The sequence below is a fragment of the Lontra canadensis genome, unplaced genomic scaffold, assembly GCF_010015895.1.
Source record: "Lontra canadensis isolate GAN:19392208 unplaced genomic scaffold, GSC_riverotter_1.0 scaffold6, whole genome shotgun sequence".
NCBI classification, from domain to species: Eukaryota; Metazoa; Chordata; class Mammalia; order Carnivora; family Mustelidae; genus Lontra; species Lontra canadensis.
Window position 1 is genome coordinate 8,488,442 of NW_022631000.1, and position 23,380 is coordinate 8,511,821.

The following is a 23,380-nucleotide window of genomic DNA, read 5'->3' on the forward strand; positions in this document are numbered from 1 at the left end:
TTACCATTTGTCTTCCATTCCTTTTTCTCCCAGTTCTAAATCAATATCAGTAGGTGTTTTTCATACAATAGCTCTTCACAAACCAATCATAATTATAGATAAAGCTATGAAAGCTTTGACAGCTATAAAAGATATCTGTTTTTAGCACAAGTTTTGACAGTTTATTAATCTACCTTTTGGACAAATTGAAATTTTAAGAACTAGACATCAACCAAGATACTTAATAGGCCCGCTTTATAGAAACAATGTTCTTTAAATTAAAATAAAGAAGGAAAGCACCTTGAGTTTGTCTCATTATGTGAGGCTCTATGACATGGTAATCCCACAGTTAGGTCTTTGTTAAGCTAGTTTATAGTGGATAAGATTGTTGTGAAATTTCCAGTTGTGCCTCTTGCGGAACAATGAAAGCAAATGGGTTTGCCTTTAATTAAAACATGGTGCTTACTGCAGCGGAAACAGTCAACAAAACAAAAAGGCAACCCATGGAATGGGAGAAGATATTTGCAAATGACACTACAGATAAAGGGCTGATATCCAAGATCTGTAAAGAACTTCTCAAACTCAGTACTCAAATAACAAGTAAGTCAAAAAATGGGCAGAAGACATGAACAGACACCAAAGAAGACATACAGTGAGAAAAAAGAATCAAAGAAGACATAGATGGCTAACAGAGACATGAAAAAATGTTCATCATCATTAACTATCCTGGGAATTAAAACCACATTGAGATCCCACCTTACACCAGTTAGAATGGCAAAGATTAACAAGACAGGAAAAAACAAATGTTGAAGAGGATGTTGGAAAAAGGGGAACCCTCAATACTGTTGGTAGGAATACAAATTGATAACAGCCACTCTGGAAAACAGTGTGGAAGTTCCTCAAAAATTTAAAAATAGAGCTACCCTATGACCCAGCAATTGCACTACTGGGTATTTACCCCAAAGATACCAATGTAACAAAAGAAGGGCCACATGCAGCACATTGTTCATAGCTGCATCAGGATTCACAATAGCCAAACTGTGGAAAGAGCGGATATGCTCAGCAGATGAATGAATAAAGAAGTTGTGGTCCGTATGTACAATGGAATATTACTCAGCCATCAGAAGGCATGAATACCCAACTTTTGCATCAACATGGATGGAACTGGAGGAAATTATGCTAAGTGAAATAAGTCAAGCAGAGAAAGTCAATTATCATATTGTTTCACGTACTTGTGGAACATAAGGAATAGCATGGAGGACATTAGGAGAAGGAAGGGAAAAATGAAGGGGGTGGAAATCAGGAGGCGATGATGAGTCATGAGAGACTATGGACTCCAGGAACCAAACTGAGGTTTTAGAGGAGAGGGGCGTGGAGGGATGGGTTAGCCTGGTAATGGGTATTAAAGAGGGAACTGTTGCATAGAACCCTGAGTGTTATATGCAAACAATGAATCATGGAACACTACATCAATGTAGTACTTACTACATACTAATTACTTACCTACTAATGATGTACTGTATGGTGACTAACAATTAAAAAACAAAAAAACATGGTGCTTAGCTGTTTGAATCTAGGGGAGTCCTCCTAGGGCCTTTAGAGGACAGTGTAAGCTTTTCCTCAACATGGAATCTTTTTTCTAGTAGTCCTTGTCACATGACATTATGCTGTTTTGAATAATCCCAAATTAAATGTATGATTTCCAAGGAGAGAAAGTTGTATAGAATTTAGTTTAGTACAGGTCTTGGTAAAGAGAACGCAAAGCATGCTATATGCATATTTCTGATGTTTCTAGGTAACATTGTGCAAGTATGAATTAATTCAAAGGATGATGGTTACTTTTTGGTCTGTGTTTTACTGTCTACACAGCAAACTTTTGCAAAATCACATTGATACATAACAAATAATCACATTGATAAATGTCATGTAAGCATGTTCCTATTTTACTTTAAAATTTGAACCAACACATTTTTATTTCTATTAGAAACCGACATCCAGTCCTCCTGATCTCTAGAATGACAGCAGTAAAATTTAGCTACCCAAAGAACCAAACTAAAATTTTTACTTCCTGCTAAATTCATTTGCCCCTGATTTTAATTTTAAATAGATCTAAGTGTCTATTTTAAAAAACACAGTAGTTCTTAAGCTTCACATTTAATTAAAGACGGAATTTTTAAAACAACAACAAAGAGCCTTGCTTCATCACATCAACCAGAGTTGCCGTGTATTCCATATATGGCATCTTTCTGTGGGGCTACTTTACAACATGGAGCTGTTTCTTGATCACCTGATCTTTGGGTGATCTGTGTTCCCCTCTAATAACCTCTTCTTTCCCTTTCTTTCTTTCTTTTCTTTTGTTTTCTTTCTTTCCTTTCGTTCTTTCTTTTTTTTTTTTTAAGATTTCATTTATTTATTTGAGAGAGAGAGGCATTGAGAGAGAGCATGAGCGAGGAGAAGGTCAGAGGGAGAAGCAGACTCCCTGTGGGGCTGGGAGCCCAATGCGGGACTCGATCCCGGGACTCAGGGATCATGACCTGAGCCGAAAGCAGTCGTCCAACCAACTGAGCCACCCAGGCGTCCCACCTTTCCTTCTTTCTTGACAACTTAAGATTGTTTTTTCAATTTTTAAAAAAAAAATTTTGACTGTATATAAGATGTGATCAGAGTGGCTTCATGAGTTGACAGATCTTGTCCAAAGATATACCTAAGGTCCTATCTTTAAATAAAAAAGAGAAAACCCCTCCATGACTTCAGGTAACAGTATTCCTGATTCTCACTTTAATTGAGGAGAGATTCCTAAAAATAAAAATGCATTTATGTATGATCTATATGCGCAAGGACAGGCAGTGAGTTAGGCACTGCCATGTATGTTATTTCAGTGCAGATCTGAAATTTAATTTACTTAATACAACCTTAAGGAATATAGGTTTCTTATTTTCTCTAATACTTGTTTAATCATAACCCTGGGTTGTAGATTTACCGCTTTGCTGTTTTTATTTTCTCTCTTTGTTTCTGTTGATTATTGAAGGAATAAAAACAAAGGCCTTCGGTAATATAAAGAGGATTCACTTCAAATCCAAAAAGTATTTTGGGGAAGCACCTGACTATACCCCTAAGATTGAAAATATCAAAATACATCACTCTCTAATTTTAAATTTGTTTTTGAAAGTTTTAAAGATTATTTGAACAAAGCTCCCGAGATTTTGGAAGACTCCTTTTATAATTTTTTTTTTTTTAATAAAGTTTCTCATATAGCCTGGTACTTTTTATCAGCCCTAATTTTACATGGTAGAAATAACAATTTGCGAATAACAAACTCAAACTTCTTAGACATCAAGCATAAGTACTCTTTTGTTTAAAAAGAAAAAAACTCCATCAAAACCACCACCCCCCAATTCAGTAAAGCAAGAAGCATCACATTAGGAGATAATTCATATTATAAATAGCTTTGTTATTGAAGAAGGTGTTATTTGAAACGGGTGAGACAATAGGCTCACAAAAGTATGAGTACTTAAGCACGTATATGCAAGATTATTGCTATAATGAAGAGTTTTGTAAGTTTTCTATAACAGGTTCTATATGGTTCTATTGTATTTTGAGTCTTTGTTAGTATTCCTTTTTTACTCTGTGTGGATATATGTACTTTATGCCTGTAAATCGATGATTTATTTGTTTTTGACTTTTAGATCCTACTCAAATGGGAGGCCTGAGCATGCTGCTTTTAGCTGGAGAACATGCTCTTGGAACAACAGAGGTAAGCTGGTCCTCATTCCTGCCCACTGTGCTAACACTGAGGCTTGAAAACACAGACATTTGTATTTTCATGCTCTTAGTTCTATAGTTTTAACTGTTTACCGCTCATAAGCAAATTTTTTGTTTGTTTTGGTCAAGATCTGTATGTGCTTTGTATTGTGCCTTGAGTAGAGCAGGTGTAAATAAACCCAAGAGGACGCAAATTAAGAGATCAGGTGCAGATTTTTGTGGTTTTGTGAACCTAAGAGAAAGAAATGGAATGTACAGATAATTAGCATTTGCCACTATTGTGTCATGGGTCTGTAGGGTGGGTCCTCTGATTCATTCCCTCTATTCATAATGTATCCTGCTTTTGTGATGTTCTCTTAGAGACTTTTGCTAGTGAAAAGATGAGAGTTTAACTGTCAAGTCTTTCTGGTACCTGAATAAATCCAAACTCTTGTTTTTTGAAACATGGCATTCCAAGATTGTTTTATTCTTTAAAATGGAAAATGAAAAGGACCCAGGCCCTCATGACCTTGGTTTTATGAGATCTCTTCTTCTTTATGGTTATTGGGCTGCTTTTACAAAACATTTTTAGGTATGGTTTGATGGGTAGGTCATAGCAGTTAACCATGCATATTTTGCATTTGTGGAATTTCTCTCTTTTCCAGATCTATTTACAGAGGCCAGACAAATTAACCTGAGGTCATGCTATTTTACCACGCTCAGGTACTTGAGAATGAGACTTTTGAGTCCCAACCAGAGCCACTATTTATGGCCAAATAGCAGTCAGCTCAATTCTACTTTTTTTTTGAAGTTATGAATATGCCCTACAGAGTACAGTTGACTCTTAATTCAAATAGGGATTTTCAAGATACCATGTAAGATATTTCTATCACAGAGGCCATTATTATCTATAGTTTACATTTGGGATCCATAGTAGTTGACCATATATTTAAAATAATTATTTTGATTCCATTTAGTTCGGTGTAGCAAAAGAATGTGTGTAAACTGGTGTACTGGTGGTTGTTTACATTATACTAATCTTTAGCTGAGAAAAATAAACATGTCACTTTGTACCTTTGCATACTTATTATTCAGCATGTTTTTGCTTCCTAACACAATAGAATTCTCGGAAACCATTTCGCTTTCTAACACATGGCTGCCTGATAGCAATCAGACTGACTCTCACTTAGGTATAGAGTATCACAAGCATGTTCCAAAAGGTGAATGTTGGAATAATAATGCACACTTGACCTTTTCAACACAGCGTGACTCATGATTTCCAAGAATGTACTGGGTTGTGAGAGTCAGCATCATCTTTTCTAACAGATTATACTATAATGGTGTTTTCTTCCCAGCTTCTGTTACCATTCTTTCTAACTTCGTGGAACACATGCAAATAAATAAATAAATATTTGTAAAACTTAGCTAGAAAAAAATTTTAGTCAACGAAAAAACTGCCCCCCCCCAACCCCTGCCTTTGCTTAAAGTTTGCCTCCTGGGCTCTCTTCAGGGAGAAGATCTCCCTTTTAAGAACAGCAGGTTTTTTACACAAGTAATTTAAACAATGGTCAGCTTTTTATTTCTGAGGAAGGGGAACTGTTTTGAGAATTCTGAGGCAAAAGTAGTTTATAAAGGTAAATTACTTAAAGAAGGGCACCATATAGGAAAAGGGAATCTTTGCTAGGGAAGAAGTTGCCAGCCATTTGGTCTTGAAGAACCACTTCTAAGAATGTAGCTCCTTCTTGCTTCCTACTTCTCATCTCAGAGGTATATTTAGGTCACTAATCTTGAGATACTGAAACAATAAAGAAGTGAGTGTTGTACAAAATTAACCTGTATTAAATATGGTTCATTTTGAGAGCTCATATTGCACATATCATCAGTAGACTTCATTTAGCATCTGTTTTCCCTGCAAAATCTTCTCATTCCAAATATGTAAACATGGTTGTAGAATGGTAGGGGCCTAGATACATAGGCAGATGATGAACAGTAAATATGTACTTAGAGTTTCCTAAGAAAATTATCAGGGTAATGAGATAAGGAGAGAGTGTTACAGAAGTTTCATACTGCTGACATTTGGAACAATTACTATGATATGTGTTTAGATACTATTAGGTAGGACCAGTCAAATAAAGTGACATTTTACAAAAATTCGGCCACGTAGAAAGTCTAATCATAACGGCTTTTTTAAATGCCATGGCAGAATTCTTATTCTGAAATACTATTCTTAAAGGGAGGAGATTTTCCTTTGTTCATTAACCTCAAACCTAACTACATAGAAAAAAATCCTCAAAAGTCTGTATTTTTAAATGTAGAAATTTTAATATAGGTAATAGTTGTTTAAAAAAAATCGTAGAATGCATATAGGCTTGCTGTAAATAACTTTTCAGGTTAATAATATATCTGAATATATTCTAATATCTAAAGTAATAAAATTCCAGATTGAAAGCTTCTTTGGCCTGTAATATTTCCTGGATCTCCCTAATGTGCTCTTAGAGTTTTTAGAGAGAAATCGTAGGTTCTTGAGGTATCAGTGGGGAAATAATGACAAAGAAAATGTTTGAGTTGTCTTTTTCCTGAATCTTCTGATCAACTCTGATTTTGCCATAATAAGTTTGCGGCATTATTAGGTGTACCTTTGTACATACTACTGTTGTTGAGGCAGGCTTAGTTTTCAGTTGTGCTAGCTTTTTCTCTGATTAATAAAAAGGCTGAAATTTGTATTTACAGTTTGGTTCTTTTGTTTTTCACATAAATGATTAGCCGTGTATTTCCTTTATATCCAGGGTACGTTGAAATGCATTAAGATTTTTAAAAACTGCTTTTCCTTCACTTATGGACGAGGAAGCAAAATAGATGAACTAGCAGGACAGACATAGAGGAGTGACCCCCCTCCCTGCCACAGCCTCAAATGCCACACTAAGCTGGCCTCTGTTGAAACTTGGTGAAGTGTAAGCGTGGAAGTCTCCCTAAGAAATACCCCTTAATAGTGAGGGAAACAGAAAGAATGTTACCAATGAACATCAGATTTTAGCAAACATATGTAAATCAGAAGCCAAATGGAAGTTGTTTAATCAATAAAATACAGTAAAAGGATCAGCTGAGAATAGGCCTGCAGAGGGCTCCGGAGGGCCTGAGAGGCAATCTGTTGAGCATTCCTGTCAGACTCTGGAAAGAGCAAAAGAGAAGGCCGTTATGTAAAGAGAGGTAGGCCCTTACATTTCATATCAAAGAGTTACTATCTAAAGATGAAAAGGCAGTGAATGAAGTTTCTAATATCAGATCTAGGGTTTGTAGAAGTGCTCTCCAGGACTAAAAATTGTCTATACTATTACATGTCTTACTTTAATAAAAATGCAAAGCTTAATAAAATTTAAGGAATAAAGGCCAGGAGTACTGCGTTTCAGGGAGTGTGTAGGGGACTGAAGTCCACGTGTAATATAGAAAACAGCATGGATCAGTATTGGAAAGGACCACACTCCATATCCGGCCTGAGTCAGGGCCAGAGAGTCCTGAGTAAGACAGAAGGAAGGGTGGTTTGGGGACTAAAAGAAAATGTAGTGAGTTAGGTAGAGTAATCCTAGCCGCGGAGGTGGTTTGAGGCCTCAGTATCTGTTTAGTTGTGGTGGAAGGCAAACTTTCAAATGTGTGGGAAGTATATTGGAGGTTAAGTCTGTGATTTTACAATGCCTAGTTTTTTTGTTGGAACCAAAAAATAAGACAGTAGAGTCCTTCATCCTGTAAAATGGAGGTAATAATAATACCCACTTGAGGGGTGCCTGGGTGGCTCAGTGGGTTAAAGCCTCTGCCTTCGGCTTAGGTCATGATCACAGGGTCCTGGGATCGAGCCCCGCCTCGGGCTCTCTGCCCGAGGGAGCCTGCTTCCCTTCCTCTCTCTCTCTCTGCCTGCCTCCCTGCCTACTTGTGATCTCTGTCAAATAAATAAGTAAAATCTTTTAAAAAAATAATAATAATACCCACTTGCCTCTAACTCCCAAGACACCTGTGAAGATTCATTAAGTAAAACCTATAAGGCAGTTTCACCTCCCCTGAAGAGCATTCTTGCAGGTACCTGGTATTACTAACCTCTGTTATTCTAGGCATTTCAATACATAACTTGAAAGCTTATATTCTACCAGGCATCGGTCCTACAGGATTCCGTGTGCGTTACTGGCAGGGCACGCATGTGCACGCACACACAGGCACACACACACACACAGGGCTCCTTGTCCATCGACAACTGATAGGAAATTACAGTTATGATTTATTCTCAATGACGAGGTGCTCGAGAAGGAGACAGCTTTTTAATACCTGGTAGAAATTACTGTGTAGGAAGTATGACTTAAGCAAAGTAGCTGAGTTAGCATAAAAAGTTAGTGGAGAAGATGCTAGCAAATGATGGTAACTTCCATTATCAAGGGACTAGACAGTTTGTATGTAAGAACTGAACAGTGTAGTGACTGTGTGCCATCTTTTTACGCATTCAGTCACATGGCAAGTATTTACCTAATGCTTACTACGTCCCAGTCCCATCAGAGAACAAACCTAGACACGAATCTGGGCCGTCATGGAGCTCACGGGGTAATGAGGTACAGGGTTTTATATACAGCAAATCTTCACATACTTTTGACTTCAAAGGAGATTTCACTGATTTTGTTCATCACCATCTGCCTGTTCAAAAGTAAAATAGTTCATATATCCAAATTTTCATATGGTTGAAACTTGAAAATTAAATATATTTTGTTTCATATTCGTAACATCAATCTCTCACTTCCTTCAGGGAGCCCTTCCTGATTAGTTGAGTCAAATTTGATTCCTCTTGTTCCTGATCATTGTTTTTACTGTCAGTGTTATGCATTATAGCTCTTGATTATGTTTAGTTCTGTTCTTTATTATAAATTCTGTAATAAAAGTCTTTAAATTTTTTTTTCTCATTGTATACAATGTGCAAGTCTTGATTCATCCAGAAGATGGTAAGCAGCTTGAGATCAGGAACATTGAATTAAACTGCAGGGCTCCTCACTTGCTTGTGGAGTAGTCACTGAAATATCATTTACTGAGTACTTCCTTCATTCCTGGTATCATTCTGAAATGCATTACCTAAGAGTAACTCTTGATCTCCATAACAACTCTGTGAATTAATTCTTCTTGCTTCACAAGTAAACATTAAACCATTAAGTGAGGAAATGGAAGCAGAGAAGGGCTAAATAACTTGCTCAAAGTTAGTTTGAAGTGCAGAACTGGGGTTTGAACTCCGGAGGACTGGGTTCAGTCACCATGCGGTATCCAGGGCCTTTATGGTTCAACCTCCCCCCAGCCGATCCCAAATCTGGCTTCTACTCCTTCTTCCGTGGCGCACTGTGCTGGAGCTTTATAGGGCCGTTTCGTGAATGCTTTCTGGATCACTGTGCTAAGCACTTCATGGATTATCTCATTTCATCCTCCAGCAAACCCTTTGAGGTTGGTGTATTATTATTTATTATTATCCCCCTTTTATAAAGGGGGATAATCTCTCTAGGCTAAAGAGGTTGCATAGCCTCTCCAAGATCATAGTGTGACAGTCCTAGTGTCAGGATTTACCTAGTCGGTCAGGCTTCCAGGCAACAGTAGGTTATAAGCAATTAAGGTTTTGTGGAGTCAAAAGTCTCAGATGGATTTTTGACTATCGTTGGCTCTCCCAACCCTCATGTTGTTCAAGGATCCATTGTATTTGTTAAATGAATGAAAGATTATGTCCATATTTTACACACTGAGTTTTAAGTTTAAAACAAACATTCTGATAAAATTAAAATTCACATGTCTTTATTATAATTTCGGACATCAGTGAACTAGGGGAAATTATTTTTCCACTGGTTGGTACATTTGAGCCTGTTTGATATGTGCCTTTCTTAGGCTACTACTAATTTGTCTATTCCACTGTGCTTAAATGCACTGAATTCTCTACCGCCCCTCCCCCAAACTCTTACCCCTATCCCATCAAAGCTTTCATTTCCTTCTCACGGTTTTTTAACTTCTAAACCTATCTCATGAGGAAATATCCTAGATTTATATTTTCTATTAAGTAGCAAATGGTCTTTTTGAGCTTGCTTGCTTTCTGGGTGAAGTCACTGCCCACTTTGATGGGAACTGTTGGCCAACCCAGCCTCGTTCACATACCAGCAGCCTGGGGCTCCGGGATCAGGGAATCCGGTCCTTTTGCCCAGCTTGACTGACAGGCATCTGTCCTTGCTGAGTGTCCAGGCCATGGTGCTCCAGACAGGGCTGAACTTGCATGGGCTCTTCGGTCTCCCCGAGATGGTTGGAAGGGGTGGCAGGGAAGGTGGGCCGCACGAGAGCTGGGACAGAGAGAGGAGGGTGGAGAACTAGAGGACAGACCAGAAGGGTGATGGTTGCTGCTGTGCTGTGTGGCTGAGAACTTGTTTTGTACGCTGTTGCGTTCTGTCTCCGCATTGCCCAGTGAAGAAGGCAGAGTGCCGGTGTTACCTACTTTGTCTCGTGAGGAACCGGAAGCAGGAGGGGGCTGTGATTTGTCTCAGCAACTGTGGCAGGTACTTGTAGCCGCGGCCAGGAGCCCCTTCTAGACTCATACTAGTGCTCTACTGCGTGGCTTAGAATGATGGGAGAACTTCACTCAGGCGCAGCAGGTGTCACCCCGGTAGCCCAGGGGTCCTGAGTCGAACCCCAGACTTCTGTTCCTTTCAGTCGGATGCCATGTACTCTCCTGGTTTGGGAGCATGCATTTCTGTGTGGGGTTATTTGGTGATGCTCCCCAGGGTAGCTCAGTACTCTGCTCAGCCGTGGCTGGGTCCTGGTGTCAGCTAGCCAAGTGCTGTGCTTCCGTACTCCGATTCTCTCTGACCTAATTTAAGTTTAATTAAGGGTGGCTTTATTTTAATCCTTAAAAACATTTTGAAGGACTAACTTGGATGTAATATGCTTACATTTAATTCACCTGTGTTTAAGCACAAGTCCATTTCAGAGCTTCATTTAACATCTTCTATTAAATGCAAATTAAATGATCACTCAGGTACTCTGTTAGAGAAGAATACTTGGCCAAAGCTGCCAATTGTAGGAAAGGCTGGGTGAGGCTTGAGAATCAGCTCGCTGGCCCAAGGCATCACCTTTACCCTTGAACTCTGAAACAGAATCCTCTTCTCCCGAACTCTCTCCTCCCACCCAAGACAACTGCCCTGTGCACCCGTACCTTCCCCTCCCCCATCCCGAAACCCTTTCAGTGAAAGGCTTTTACTGACCTTAGAAATCCTGGCCCTGTCCAGACCCTTTCCCTCAGCCCTGACATCCTTCCAGGCAATTACTGGGGCCTGGCAAATACCATCTCTGATCTAATTGGGGCCCCACATCTCAGTTGGTTTATTTTTTTAACCTTCTAATTGGTCTCCTGCCTCCAGTCACTTCTCAGCCAAGGTCATCCTGCACTCCACTGACAGAATTATCTAACTACCTATCTCTCATCATGCTGATCCACTGAGTGAAAACCTTGGCTGGCTCCCCATTGCCTTCAGCCTAATTTTCAAACTTTGTTAACAGAGAATTCAGAATTCTCTCAGTTTGATTCACTTCCACTGCACTCCAGGCTTCTACTCTTCGTCCGCACTGAGAAAGTTATTGTTTCTCAGCACACAGGGCACCTGCTTCCATACATTTCTTCCTGCTGCTACCACATCATTTGCACAATTCTGGTGTCTTCTCCTAGGCATATCTTAGATGTTACTGTCTTAATAACTTCTGCTTATCCCAGAAGGAGTGAAGGCTACCTCTCTGTCCTCAGAGGCCTTACCCTGACACCGTGTTCTGCCACCATGCATTTACGTCTTAACTGTGTAGCTGTCCCCCACACTTGGATTACAAGCCACTTAAGGGCCAGACACTTTGCCTTAGTTATCATTTCATTCCCCAGCACATACTGCATACAAGTGGAATGTAAGCTTCTTAAAAGCAGTATGCAGTATTGTGACTGGCACATAGTGGGTTTTTATTGAGTATTTGTTGAAGGAGTTGAGTATCAACAAATGTTTGAAATAGCAAGGGCAGAAATGTATGGTTCAAATGAAACAGGTGCACTTACCCTTTTTGTTGATTGTGTATTTATCCGAATCCAGCTGTGTGGGGCTGCAGTCTTCTACCTTGTGAGGTAGGAAAAGGCTGGTGCTAATACTAGCTTTCCAAAGCACTTGTCATGCATCTAACTAGTGTGATCTTGTTTTATATCAGGTGGCAGGATCACATTTCTGTATCTTCTGTTTGCATGATGTCACGTGTACTTGTGGCAAAAGATACTACTTTGTTGTAATCTTAATTAGGCTAATAATAACTCTTTCTTGGTTATTGAGAATTATGGCTAAATCAAAGGGAAGTTTGAATTTAAGGGACATTAACAAAACTTTGCTTTTAAGAATCCCCTTAGCTGTTTCTTACTTGGGCAGATAGCTACACCTAGTGGCTTTATGGATTATTTCAGAGACTCTAGGAAAAGCTTTTGGGTTTATTTTTCCTCCCTTTATTTAACCTCTGCGTATTTGGTGTCTTTTCTTTCCTCTTAATTAATAAAGCGGTATCTTTGACTCATATATTCTGTTATATTTAGGAAGTACACTGGCCCCAGCCTAGAAATGGAGATTGAGGAATTGATATTTATCCATAAAATGCAAATCCCCATATAATAAGTAATTTGGAGTACCATTAATACAAATAGCAAGGTGATAAGGTCTGGGACCCTCCGACTAGTACTTAAATAGGAGCCTTGTGTGCAAAATACCCTCTTACTTTTATGTGGATATAATCCCAGATTTCTTTACCAAACATGTATATTTATCAGTCTATGCACAAATGTACACCTCTGCCTTGGATGCCTTATTTGTCAAGCACACAAGAATGAATTTCTACGTACATACATTTTCCTTGTCATTGAGCCATATTTACATTTTGAGATTTTTGATGGAAATATGCCTAGCATGTATCACACACATTTCTGCCTTTTAATAAAGGCTGTATTTTATAATTATCCTTATCTTGACAACTTAGAGCCATAGTTATAAATATTAATTACTTGAGTCAACTGAAGCCTTCAGGAGAAACTTTGAGACTCTTTGCTTTACTTTAATTTCTTTTAGATAGACCACAGTGCTTTATAAAACATTTGTGTCTGTTGTTTACAGTTTTTTCTGTCCTCTCCCTGCCTTTGCTGCTGGTATTGGTTTTTTTGTTGTTGTTTGTTTTTTGTTTTTGCCACCCTCTTCCTATTATCCCCACTCAAGGCCCCTTATCATTTTGGCTCCAATTTCTGCTATGGACTAGAGGTAACCACATAGCTAGTAGGATCCCAGTTCTCCTGGCTCCTGGATTTGTGCTGTTTACACCAAAAATATATGCTAAATCCACAGTGCTTTCAAGTTAAGAGTAACAAATGCCTTAAACTTATGTGTAAGTTAAAGGTTACTGGATTTTGAAAGACATCTTAGAGTAAGATGCATAGCTTAGTGATTCTGTTCTGCTATTTTGACCATTGGTCAGTCTTTGTTGTGTGATTCCTGGCCAGGTCATTGAGATTTCTTTGTATCCACACACACACACAGAATCAAGGCAGTTAACAGATACTCACTGTACATCTGCTATGCATCTGGTGTGTGGTGAGCACAAACATGCATATGTAGACTTCTTTGATTTCATAGCCCAATTAATATAACGTGTGGAGGATTACAGTTGCCTTGATAATTACTTACATTTGAATTCTCTATTCAGATAGAAAGTTGTATTGATGACCATCGATTTGCAGAGGGCCTCATTTAACTTTAAAATTTTGTGACTTGTGTAGTTATGGCCAAATAATCTATAAACAGCACTTGAAGAGAGAGTTGACTTTTCTTCTTACAGTTCATATGAACTCTAAGCCATAGGGTACCTAATCTTCTCGTAGCTGGTAACTTTACCATGTACGGTGAAATAGCTATCTGAAGTAAGAATATATATTATATAGACTTTATGCAGTTTAGCTACCGTAAATATATTTGATTCCAAATATCTTTTGTAGATTGTCACATGTGCAATTTATATTACTAAGTTTTAAGACACTTCATACTTTTAATTTAATCCTAGGCTTGATTTAAAAAACAATTTTGATTATTTACCAAGGTATCTGGGAGCTACACATAAATGATTTCTTTATAAACCAAGATAGTATTGATTTTTTTTCATCATTCCTAGATAAAGCTATATTTTGTTCAAGTATTCCTTTCAGTGATGGAATTCTTTGTGGCTAGTAATTTCAGAGTTCGTTGGCCTTCTTTTTAGTGCATTTTGTTTCTCCTTGGCTTCAAATTCTTGGGAAGTAAATAACACCATTGATTGGGCCATTTGGTATACAATTTGTCAATTAGTCAAGTGGTAGGGAGCTGGTTTTTGGCAGCCAGACCACAGGTGGCAAATGAATGAAAGCTTCTGCACCTTCTCTGTGGAGTTCATCACTGGAAGAAGATGGCCGTTACTCTTTCAAATACAGAGATGGCAATTGAAATTTCAGATGCTGGTTCCTGCCCAGTGACCTATGATAATGTTAGAGGAACACATCTTAAGTGTCTAATGAAGAGGTTTAGTGAGAAACTCCATTTTTAGGAACATAATCTGGGTGACTGTCATCTGCTTCCATAAGATTCAACCACGTAACATAATCATATGCAGCTCTTAAAATTACATTGGAAAGGCTTTAACAACACAGGAAAAATCATATATTGTTAAATTAAAAAAGCATTCTTTAACTATAGTACAGCGTCCCATTTTTGATAAAGTTATCTTCTACAACTGGGAGAATATATATGAGTATTAACAGTGCTTGTCTTTTGGAGATAGCACTGTCGATTTTTCTTCTGTATTTCAGTTTTTGTTTTTTTTCAGATTTGCAGCAGTGAACTTAGATTATTTTATTGTCAGAAATATGTTTATTTAAAACTATTTTTAACTTGTTTTTTCTCTGTAATAAAAGATAACTTTTTCCCTAAGACTTCCTAACCTTGTCATATAGGAAGGGGACTGAGAGGACACACACTGATTTAGGATTTAGAAGACATGTCAAACTTTTTTTTAGTTTATTTAAAATGCTTGTTGACCTTGTGAGCAGGCAAAGTTGAGCATTCTTTATTAAACAAAGCCCCAGGAAGAAGATAGACAATAAACAAATAATTTATGCCTTGTGGTGATAAGAATAAGGGGATTATTGAATGTTGGGGGAGAGGAGGTATTGTTTACTTCTCTGGTCCTTAGTTCCTTCATTTGTAAAAAGGGTCAGATGAGAGGAATAATGATATTGTTCTCTCAACATTCCTTGACTCTCAAGACTTTTGAATTACAGTTGGCTGCCTAAGTGATTATGTCACCCAAATGGCAGAGATAGGTCAGTTTTAGCAATGAGATAAAAGAAGGAAGTTTGTGTCCTGACAAGAATACTTGATTAATAACAAGAATTTTTTTAAAATCCAGTGGTATTTCTATAAATGTAGTTAGTAATAGAGATTGCAAATGAATATTATAGAGCACTAAATGTTTACCCAATGAAGTGACTAGTGCAAAGAAAATATGTATAATAAAAGAAAATATTCTTAGGTAAATACTATTCTATGATTAGGGTTTGTATATAAACACATGAACACCTAGAAAACCAGAATTTGATTTTAGTTTTGTTTTCCAAATGTTTTATATTATCAAATTCCATTTGTGTTTTCATGTAGTTCAATGATACAAAATACTGGGGAAACATAGAACACAAAAGTAGATATTTTTTGGAATTGGTGACAGAAAGCCAAAAGATCAGAGGGACATCGTAGAAATTTCTCCTCAGTGGATATTAACTTTTCTAAAATGCATTGTCTTGTCCATCTCCTGCCTTTTATTGCATTATTGAACTGTTGGATGGCACTTTGTATGAAACTTGGTGGACTGTAACTGCTGTTTTGTCATAGTTTGTCTCAGTTGGGTGAATGAAAACTATTCTCTTCTCAAATAGGAATGTTTGAGGTGGCATTTGTCATCTGTTGTCTTCCAGAAACTATCCCTATGATGTCTCATACCATCTTTCTTTGTTTCAGATATCCTCTGGCCCTTGTAGACAGGATGTTTCAGAATCCCCTGAATTACGTCAGAAGTCCCCATTATTTCAGTTTGCTGAGGTAATGTATTACAGTTCATACTTAATGAGATTATAATGTGAGCTTAAATTTAAACTGACGACAGTAACTTAAAGTACTGAAGAACTCTCCTTAGCTCACTTAACGTAGATGGGAAAAGAGAGTCAAATTTTGGAAAAGGTATTTTGGAACTCTAGAGTCTCCTAATTAAGGAATAACTTTATGTACTTTATGTCTATAGGAGCTTGTTATTAAGTCACAGTAAATATTTAAACTGCACCACTAATTTTTGTTTATAAATATAGTAAAATTCAGGATACAATTGAATTATTGTTAGAACTCAGTCATTTATTAGCTGTTAATTTATCAGGTGCTTAATCAGAAGATGTAATCAACTCATGGTTATTGGCTATGCATTCTTTTCTTTTTTTTAAGTACCCTTTGCTCTTAATTGAGACATTAGCATGCATTTGGCATTTTTCAAAGTCTTATGTCTTGTATTAAACCTGTTTGACTCAATATGTTTCTAACATTGCTTCAGAGATGATGCAGGAAAGCATATTATCCTTAATAGGAATTCTTTAAGGTTAAGACTGCTTCCCAAAATATCTTCGTTTACCGTAGAACTTAATATGGAGCCATCATTATTAATTTTCTTAAACCTTAACCCAACTGATCTTCCCGTGATCATTTGAATTGTCTTTTTTACTAGACCTTCTCTCACACTGTCCTGACATAACCCTTCCTAACATTTGCCATTGTGTTAGGTTTTGGACAAAGAGAACATATTTTTAGTTTCAGATTTTTTTCCCTCTTCAGTGCCCTTTTCTGGTGATTCTCAACATTTTATTGGCAAAACTACTGTTCACAAAGTCAGAGGCCATTCCTTTTCAGACGATGTTTGTAATATGTGTAAATGCCTTGCTGGTATCACCAGAATGTTAGAATACGTATTCGCTCACATATTCCTTATCTATCACTTTTCTTTCTGACTGTGAGATATGCTGTGAATTACAAATGTTTTGTATATTGTTTCCTTAAGAATTTAATGTCAGAGAGGATTCGCTGTGCACTCAGTTTTTAAACAGTAGTTGTAGAGATGTTAAATAATGTTGTCCCAACTTTGAAAGCAGAGATGCTTGACCAGGGGCCCCTGAACCTCAAAAGATCTAATGAAAACCCTAAAATTTCCTGTGAACGTTTAGGTGTATTGGCATACGTGCATTTTTGTGGGTTCTATAGCACACCTAGGAGTCCAAAGAGATCCCTAACTCTCTTGCTTTTATATAAAGAGTCCCTATCCCAAATCTGATACTTCTTCAGGAGCTCCCTATTCATGTGATTGACTGAGTATCTCTTTATCCCAATATTAATTTACAAGTAAATCCTTTTGTTTAGAAACTTGTGAAATGCTTTTCAAAAATCTAGATGGTTGATGATGGTGTTTCTCTTCATTTCATTCATTGTCTTAACCCTCAAAGAACTATAGGTTAGGCAATTAACCTAGGCATGAACTCATTATTTTCCTAACTTTTTTATTGAGGGTGCATAGGAATGAAGAATGCTCTCTGAAGTAAGTCCTACCCAGGACTTCAGGAAAATCCTTGTGGATTCATATTTGCAGTCTGTCACACTTGTACATGGAGCTCATTTGAAATGATAGGTTTCATGGTTTAACCAAGAAGAGTGTAATTTTACCTTCACATGTCTTTAAAATACTTGGTTAAATTTTATTTATCCACAATGATCTGTTTATATCTAGTTTGTTAAATAGATCTGGATCTTTTTTTTTTTTAACTGATACTTATTCTAAAGATGCTTATATGTCTCATTATAGTGGCATTAAAATTTTCTTAATGGCTTCAGCAGTGAATAAAGTCAGTAGTTCCATCAGTCTCTTTTCTTATTCTTTCTCATCCCTAAACATTACTTTGATACTGTTTCACTGACAGCCTCCATGGTTTTTCTAACCAGCTTAACTTATTAAGATGTAAAAAACCTACTTCTCTGATCAAAGAATTCTGATTAAGGTGCATTTGTTGCTTAGTAAGTACCCTTTGATGGAGTTGGTGAGCACAGTTAATTGAAAGAAAATACTTATGGGACTGGGAATGGGCTGAATTCGTAACGCCCAGGCCTTTTGCTCTTGTAACTCACTTTCTCCCCATTTTGTAACTGGATAGAAGTCTTTTTCACTTTGGAAGCAAAATTAATAACTGACCTTGTTCTCAAAAGATCTTTGAAAAGTATTCCCATGGGGCCATCAGAGCAAACTTTTAATGAGGCTACCATAATTACCAAGTGGAAACGAAAGGCCTCCTAGTAAAACCAACTGTGGTATGGCAGAATCCTCTATCCGCTGTGAGATGCCTGAAGAATGAGGGTGAGAGAGAGTGTGTGTATGTAGGCATGCATGGTGTTGCAAAAGAAATGCTATTCCTGTTCAGTGAATAATTTATTGAGTTCTGGTGCAATGCCAGACAGTGTCTTCTGTAGCTTTTCTTTTCCCCGTAATCCTGTAAAATGGGGATTATTCTCTTCATCATTATCATCAATTTATAGTTGGGAAAAAATAAGTTTTAAAAGATAAGCTGAGCTGCCCAAGGTCATGTAGCTGGTGAGTAGTCAGCTAAGATTCAATCCCAGATACCCTGAGCCACATCCATATGCTTCTCCAACACTGTTTCCCAGCTGCCTCTAAGCAGAGAACAGCTTGGGGGGAGTGGTGTAGGGAAGAGAGAGCAACTGGCTTTTCTTGCAGCTTCCAGCTTTTAATAATATTTTATAAAAAATATATTGAAATAAAGCAGTTCATCTCACGTCTCCTCCACGGCTGTTTGCAGCATACCTGATACCCTACAAGAGATATGGCAAATGAACCAAACTTGGTCTTTTGTTCTTCCAGTCATCTGTTTTTAGAAACATGGCCTTTGTCTTCCTTTATCATTTATAAATACTGTTCTTCTAAAAGGCATTAAGGGTGATGATTCATGTCTTAATCTTTATCAGTGTCTACAGTGGAAATATATGGCAGAATCTATTAGTCTGATATGAGAAAATGTCCTTGTGCATTAAAAATTACTTGTTTCCTTTCAGATATCTTCAAGTTCATCCCACCCTGATACTCCTTCAAAACAGTGTCAAGCATCAGCCTTGTTTCAGTTTGCAGAGGTATTGCCTCTTTTTTTTAAATGATTATTGGGCTGAGAAACTTAACTGAGCTCAGAAAATACTAGAATGGAGTTTTAATAACATACAGTGAACTTTAGGCATGCCTCTTGCCATTACGAATATAATGCACATAAGGGAATACTTAATGCTTTTTGCTGCCTTTGCTGTAATCATAGTCAGATCAGCTCCATATTTTGCATTCATTTTATAAGCATTCATTACGGAGTTCATTTAGAATAGACACTTTCCAGTAATTCATTTGTTTCATTTTACCTTGTTCTTAATTTATTTTAAAAGCTTTGGAAAAAACTGCTGTCCACATCCATAAGATTCCAATGTATTAAATGTTTCCAGTAGTGAAATTAGATGCTGTGATTTATGAAAGACTCACAGTAGATGCAGTGGTGAATACAATCTGTTAAATCATCAGCACTTAGCTTTCGAAGCAATGTAGCTTCAGCCAGCATCTTTAGTAGCGTTTAATCCCTGTTTAGAGCGGGGCAGCTCTCGCAGGACCTCAGATTTCTTTGGTTTGTCAGCCAGAGAGAGAGCACACACCAGAGAGTGCTTGCTTACTTAGTTGGTGTGGAGAGGCACATCTGACATGCTTGCTTTTGCCACAAAATCCCTGGCCTCAGCCATAGGCTGCTCATTTCTGATGAGCACGATATGACAAGTAATAAAGTGTATACAGGTCATGAAAATAAGATGGTGTCTGCTCTAGGTCTTTCCCCTTCTTTAGTAATTCCAACCAAAAATAATATATCATAAACTAAGCAGTTTTTTGAAGGGTTGAGAGAAAATGACAAGCAGCACCGTTCTGTTTAATATTGATGTATTGAATCATTTTGATTCATTTGAATAAAGAGTGCTGCGTAAATGAAATGTAAAATGATATCCTTTTGGCAGGAGAAAACCCAGCATTCTACTTTGAAAATGAGGAAAAATTACTTTCAGCTTTTATATTAAAAAAAAAAAAAGAAATACTGCTGCTTCTTGGGACATTAGGGTCAGCCACTGTGACTTTATGCCACCAGTTGGCCTGCTTATCAGTTGGGCTTCTCTGCCATAGTATTTGCTTTAGTTGTTGAGGACTGTTCTATAAAACTGGTAACAAAAATGTCATATAATACTACCACTTATGAAGAACAATTTGCTTGATGAATCTGAATAAATTATGATTTTATTATAATCTGTTATTATGATAAGCAGACTGTTATTTCCAGTCTGAGGAAATTGTTTTAATATTTCTTGCAGTTGATAACATCCATTTATTTGCTACTAGTAATTTTTTTTAGAGTTAAAAAAGAATTTTGGTTTAGTGACTAAATTTGATTTTAATCTTAATACTTGAGCCAGCCCCATGCAACTTTTTAGAAATATTTTCCTCAAAACAGAATGTATTTGCCCTACATTCTGTTTGATTAAATTCTGCACTCTGTAGTGGGATTAGAAAGGTAGTGGCTCATCTTTGACACACCTGATACATTAACTACCAAGAGTATTCAGCTTCATTTAAAATGTCAATATGGGATATCACAGCTGGTGTTTCCAACAGTTATCTCCACTCAGAGTGTGATTGTTATTTAAGTGATACTATTACCATATTTATGAGTTCCTGAAGCCCTGGGCAGCTCTGAGGGACTAGTTGGATGATGTAATAGCGACTACCGTTTGATTCTGGAGAATGAGATCTGAGCCTCTCTTAAACAGATTAATGCTTCCTTGCTGCTAAGTATGCTCACTCCTTAAAGCATGAGAACAGTTTTTTCTTCCCTAGGAAAGAAAAGAACCTTTTCTCGCTTGAGACCTTTGCAGGGAGATGTGTGCAGATTTCACTCCTCTACTCAGTAGCGCTGGTCTTCTGAGGGTTTTTGGGTTTTGATCATGAGACATTTATAAGATTTGAGAGAGCATTAAAAAATTGTTAACCTGAAAATTATCAGTGCTGTTTCAAGACCTCATAACAGAGGAAGGCATGTGCAGTGGGAAAACCAAAATGAAATGTTTTGTCCGAGAATCAAATGTAATTCCCCCTGTCAACTCAGTATATTGTTTCTCCTGGTTATATTTTGCATAGATTGATAATATGAGCCCTTTTCATTCCTAAGCCAATTAAATTATTATATACTTGGTTATTGTGGTGATAGGGGCCCCCAAATGTGAAACAACAATCTGGTGAAAGCTGGTGACACAGGTGGTGACAAGAATCCACAGATTGTTTGGCAGAACAAAGGAGATAGAAGTTTATGGAACATACTGGAAGGGAACAGCAGGCAGATTAGTGGAGGAGAGGCTGTCTGCAGAGGCAGGGTTGGGGGCTGTTTGGAGGAAAGGTGAGGATAAATAGCCCATGGGCCAGTAAGGGCCTCTGGATATTGTGAGGTGGGTCCCCAGTGGGCCTGTCTGTATCCATCCAGGGGGTCGTCGTAGGCCTTTTCTACAGTCCATTGCTCAAGCCTGTTTGCCTAAATGTGGCCTCTACAGTTACTACTTGTAACTGTTACATACGATTATATAAATCGAGTACACGGTTCTCTAAGGATATATAACTTCTCTAGTCATTTGTCTCAACTGGCCCAAGAGAACCCTACGTTTCAGTCTTTGTCATCTTAAGATCTGACCACATCGTTAGCCTCATTTGGGGGCTGGTTAATTCAAGGCCAAACAAGAGCTAACAAGATGAACTAATAAAATTATCTACTAAAATCTGCTATAAGCGCATATATTTCAGTAGAAATAGAATAGGCTGTAATTACTAACTATAATCATATCCCTAAAGCTTTTATAATTATTTCATATAACACCCATCACCTTTGAGAAAACAGAAAGATTCTTGAAATTCTTGTTTTAATTAGTCTATAGTAAAGGTTCTCAAACTTTAAAATGCATCGGAGTTCCCTCAAAGGCTTCTTCAAACACAGATTGCTGGGCCTCACTCCCGGGGTTTCTCATTTGTTGAGTCTGGCGTGGGGCCTCAGAATTTGCATTTCTAACAAGTTTCCTGTTAGGAAACCACAATTTGAGACCACTGCTCTGTAGTATAATTTTTACTCTGAGTTATTAGCTTGTCCTTGTTAAGGTACTTCCTAGTATCTCTGGGCCTTATATAGGGAAGGGATGAAGGGAAAAAAGGACAGACACATAATAGAACTCTACTCAGTAACCCACTTGGACCCCTCTCTTTTCAGAGGATTTCAGTACACTTAAAGGAAAGTGAGTGTTTCTATGATTAGGAAACGATTTAGTGTTTAAAAATGTTTAGCTTTGTAATATTATATTAAGGTCAGGCATGCAAAATTCTTAGAGACCATTCCTGCTAATTTGATTTACAAACGTATAGAACTCTAGGAAGAGGTTAGCTAGATCTTCTCTTGGCACGGGGCCATTTATTGTGGAAAATAGTTATCCTAGAGACAACCTTTTTAAGAAACAGTCAGCCCTGGGCATTTCTTTAAGCTGAAGTGGTTTTTTTCTTTCCTACTGAGCCCTGGGTCTCTGCCTTGCAAGTTGAGGAGGATATTTTTCTTTCTTAACCAAATCTGATAGTTTCAAAACTCATTGAAGTTAACCAGCTTGGAATCATGAACCTGAATAAAGAACATTTTGTTTATATATTCCTCATGAAAGTTTATGTTTAAAGGGAGGAAAATATATCTACTTTACAAGATCTAGAAAGAAATACAGAGTGCAGAGCCTGTCCCCCATTTCAGCCTGTCTCCAATCCTTGCTGATACTCATAACTCACCTACATTCATCTCGGCCCACCTTGAAGATCCGTCGTGTTTCCAGGCTCTGATCCATTACATTGGTCAGAACGAGTTTCCTATCTGCATCTTTTGTTGTTTACAGGTAGAGTAACACATCCATCACATTTTAGATCTTATTTACTATAGACTAATGACTACTTGTAATGCCAGAAGGGAGCTATTGTCTTCTATTATTTAACAAGTCTGAAAGCCATGACCAGTTCACGTGTTCTTTCTGTTGTGTGGCTGACTCTTAGACCTAAAATAGATCTTTGCATTGAAATACTACATATTTTCTTTGAAGACAGAAAAGTAATCTGGATGATTTATACAATAAGTTTGGACATTAAAACTTCCCTTAGAAAGTACTTACTTTGCCAATATAAATACAACCATCATCTCACCAAATTTAAGACATTGCCGCAGTTGGATATAAACAATAGGTACAAATTTAATGCATTCATTTTGACGATGGACTGTTCAATATGTTACAGAATATTACACTCGACAAAAACCATATACTCACACTACAGCTAATCAGTATGAAAGTATTATGTGTTTTATTAGAAGCATTAATATTTCTTTTAAGGTAAGAAAGACCAATCA

The 23,380-nt window shown here is 37.5% G+C and overlaps 1 protein-coding gene across 9 annotated transcripts in view; it reads left to right on the forward strand.

Moving 5' to 3' along the window:
• The window catches only part of BBX (BBX high mobility group box domain containing), a 273,737-nt gene that overhangs the window by 195,865 nt on the left and 54,492 nt on the right, over window positions 1–23,380 (forward strand). For 8 of the 9 annotated variants that reach the window (XM_032852106.1, XM_032852108.1, XM_032852111.1 and 5 more), the window contains 3 exons: window positions 3,666–3,733; window positions 15,816–15,896; window positions 18,951–19,025. In XM_032852106.1, coding sequence (XP_032707997.1) covers window positions 3,666–3,733; window positions 15,816–15,896; window positions 18,951–19,025 — 224 coding nt within the window. The remainder of the gene's footprint in view (window positions 1–3,665; window positions 3,734–15,815; window positions 15,897–18,950; window positions 19,026–23,380) is intronic. The other variant, XM_032852113.1, reaches the window with a different exon arrangement.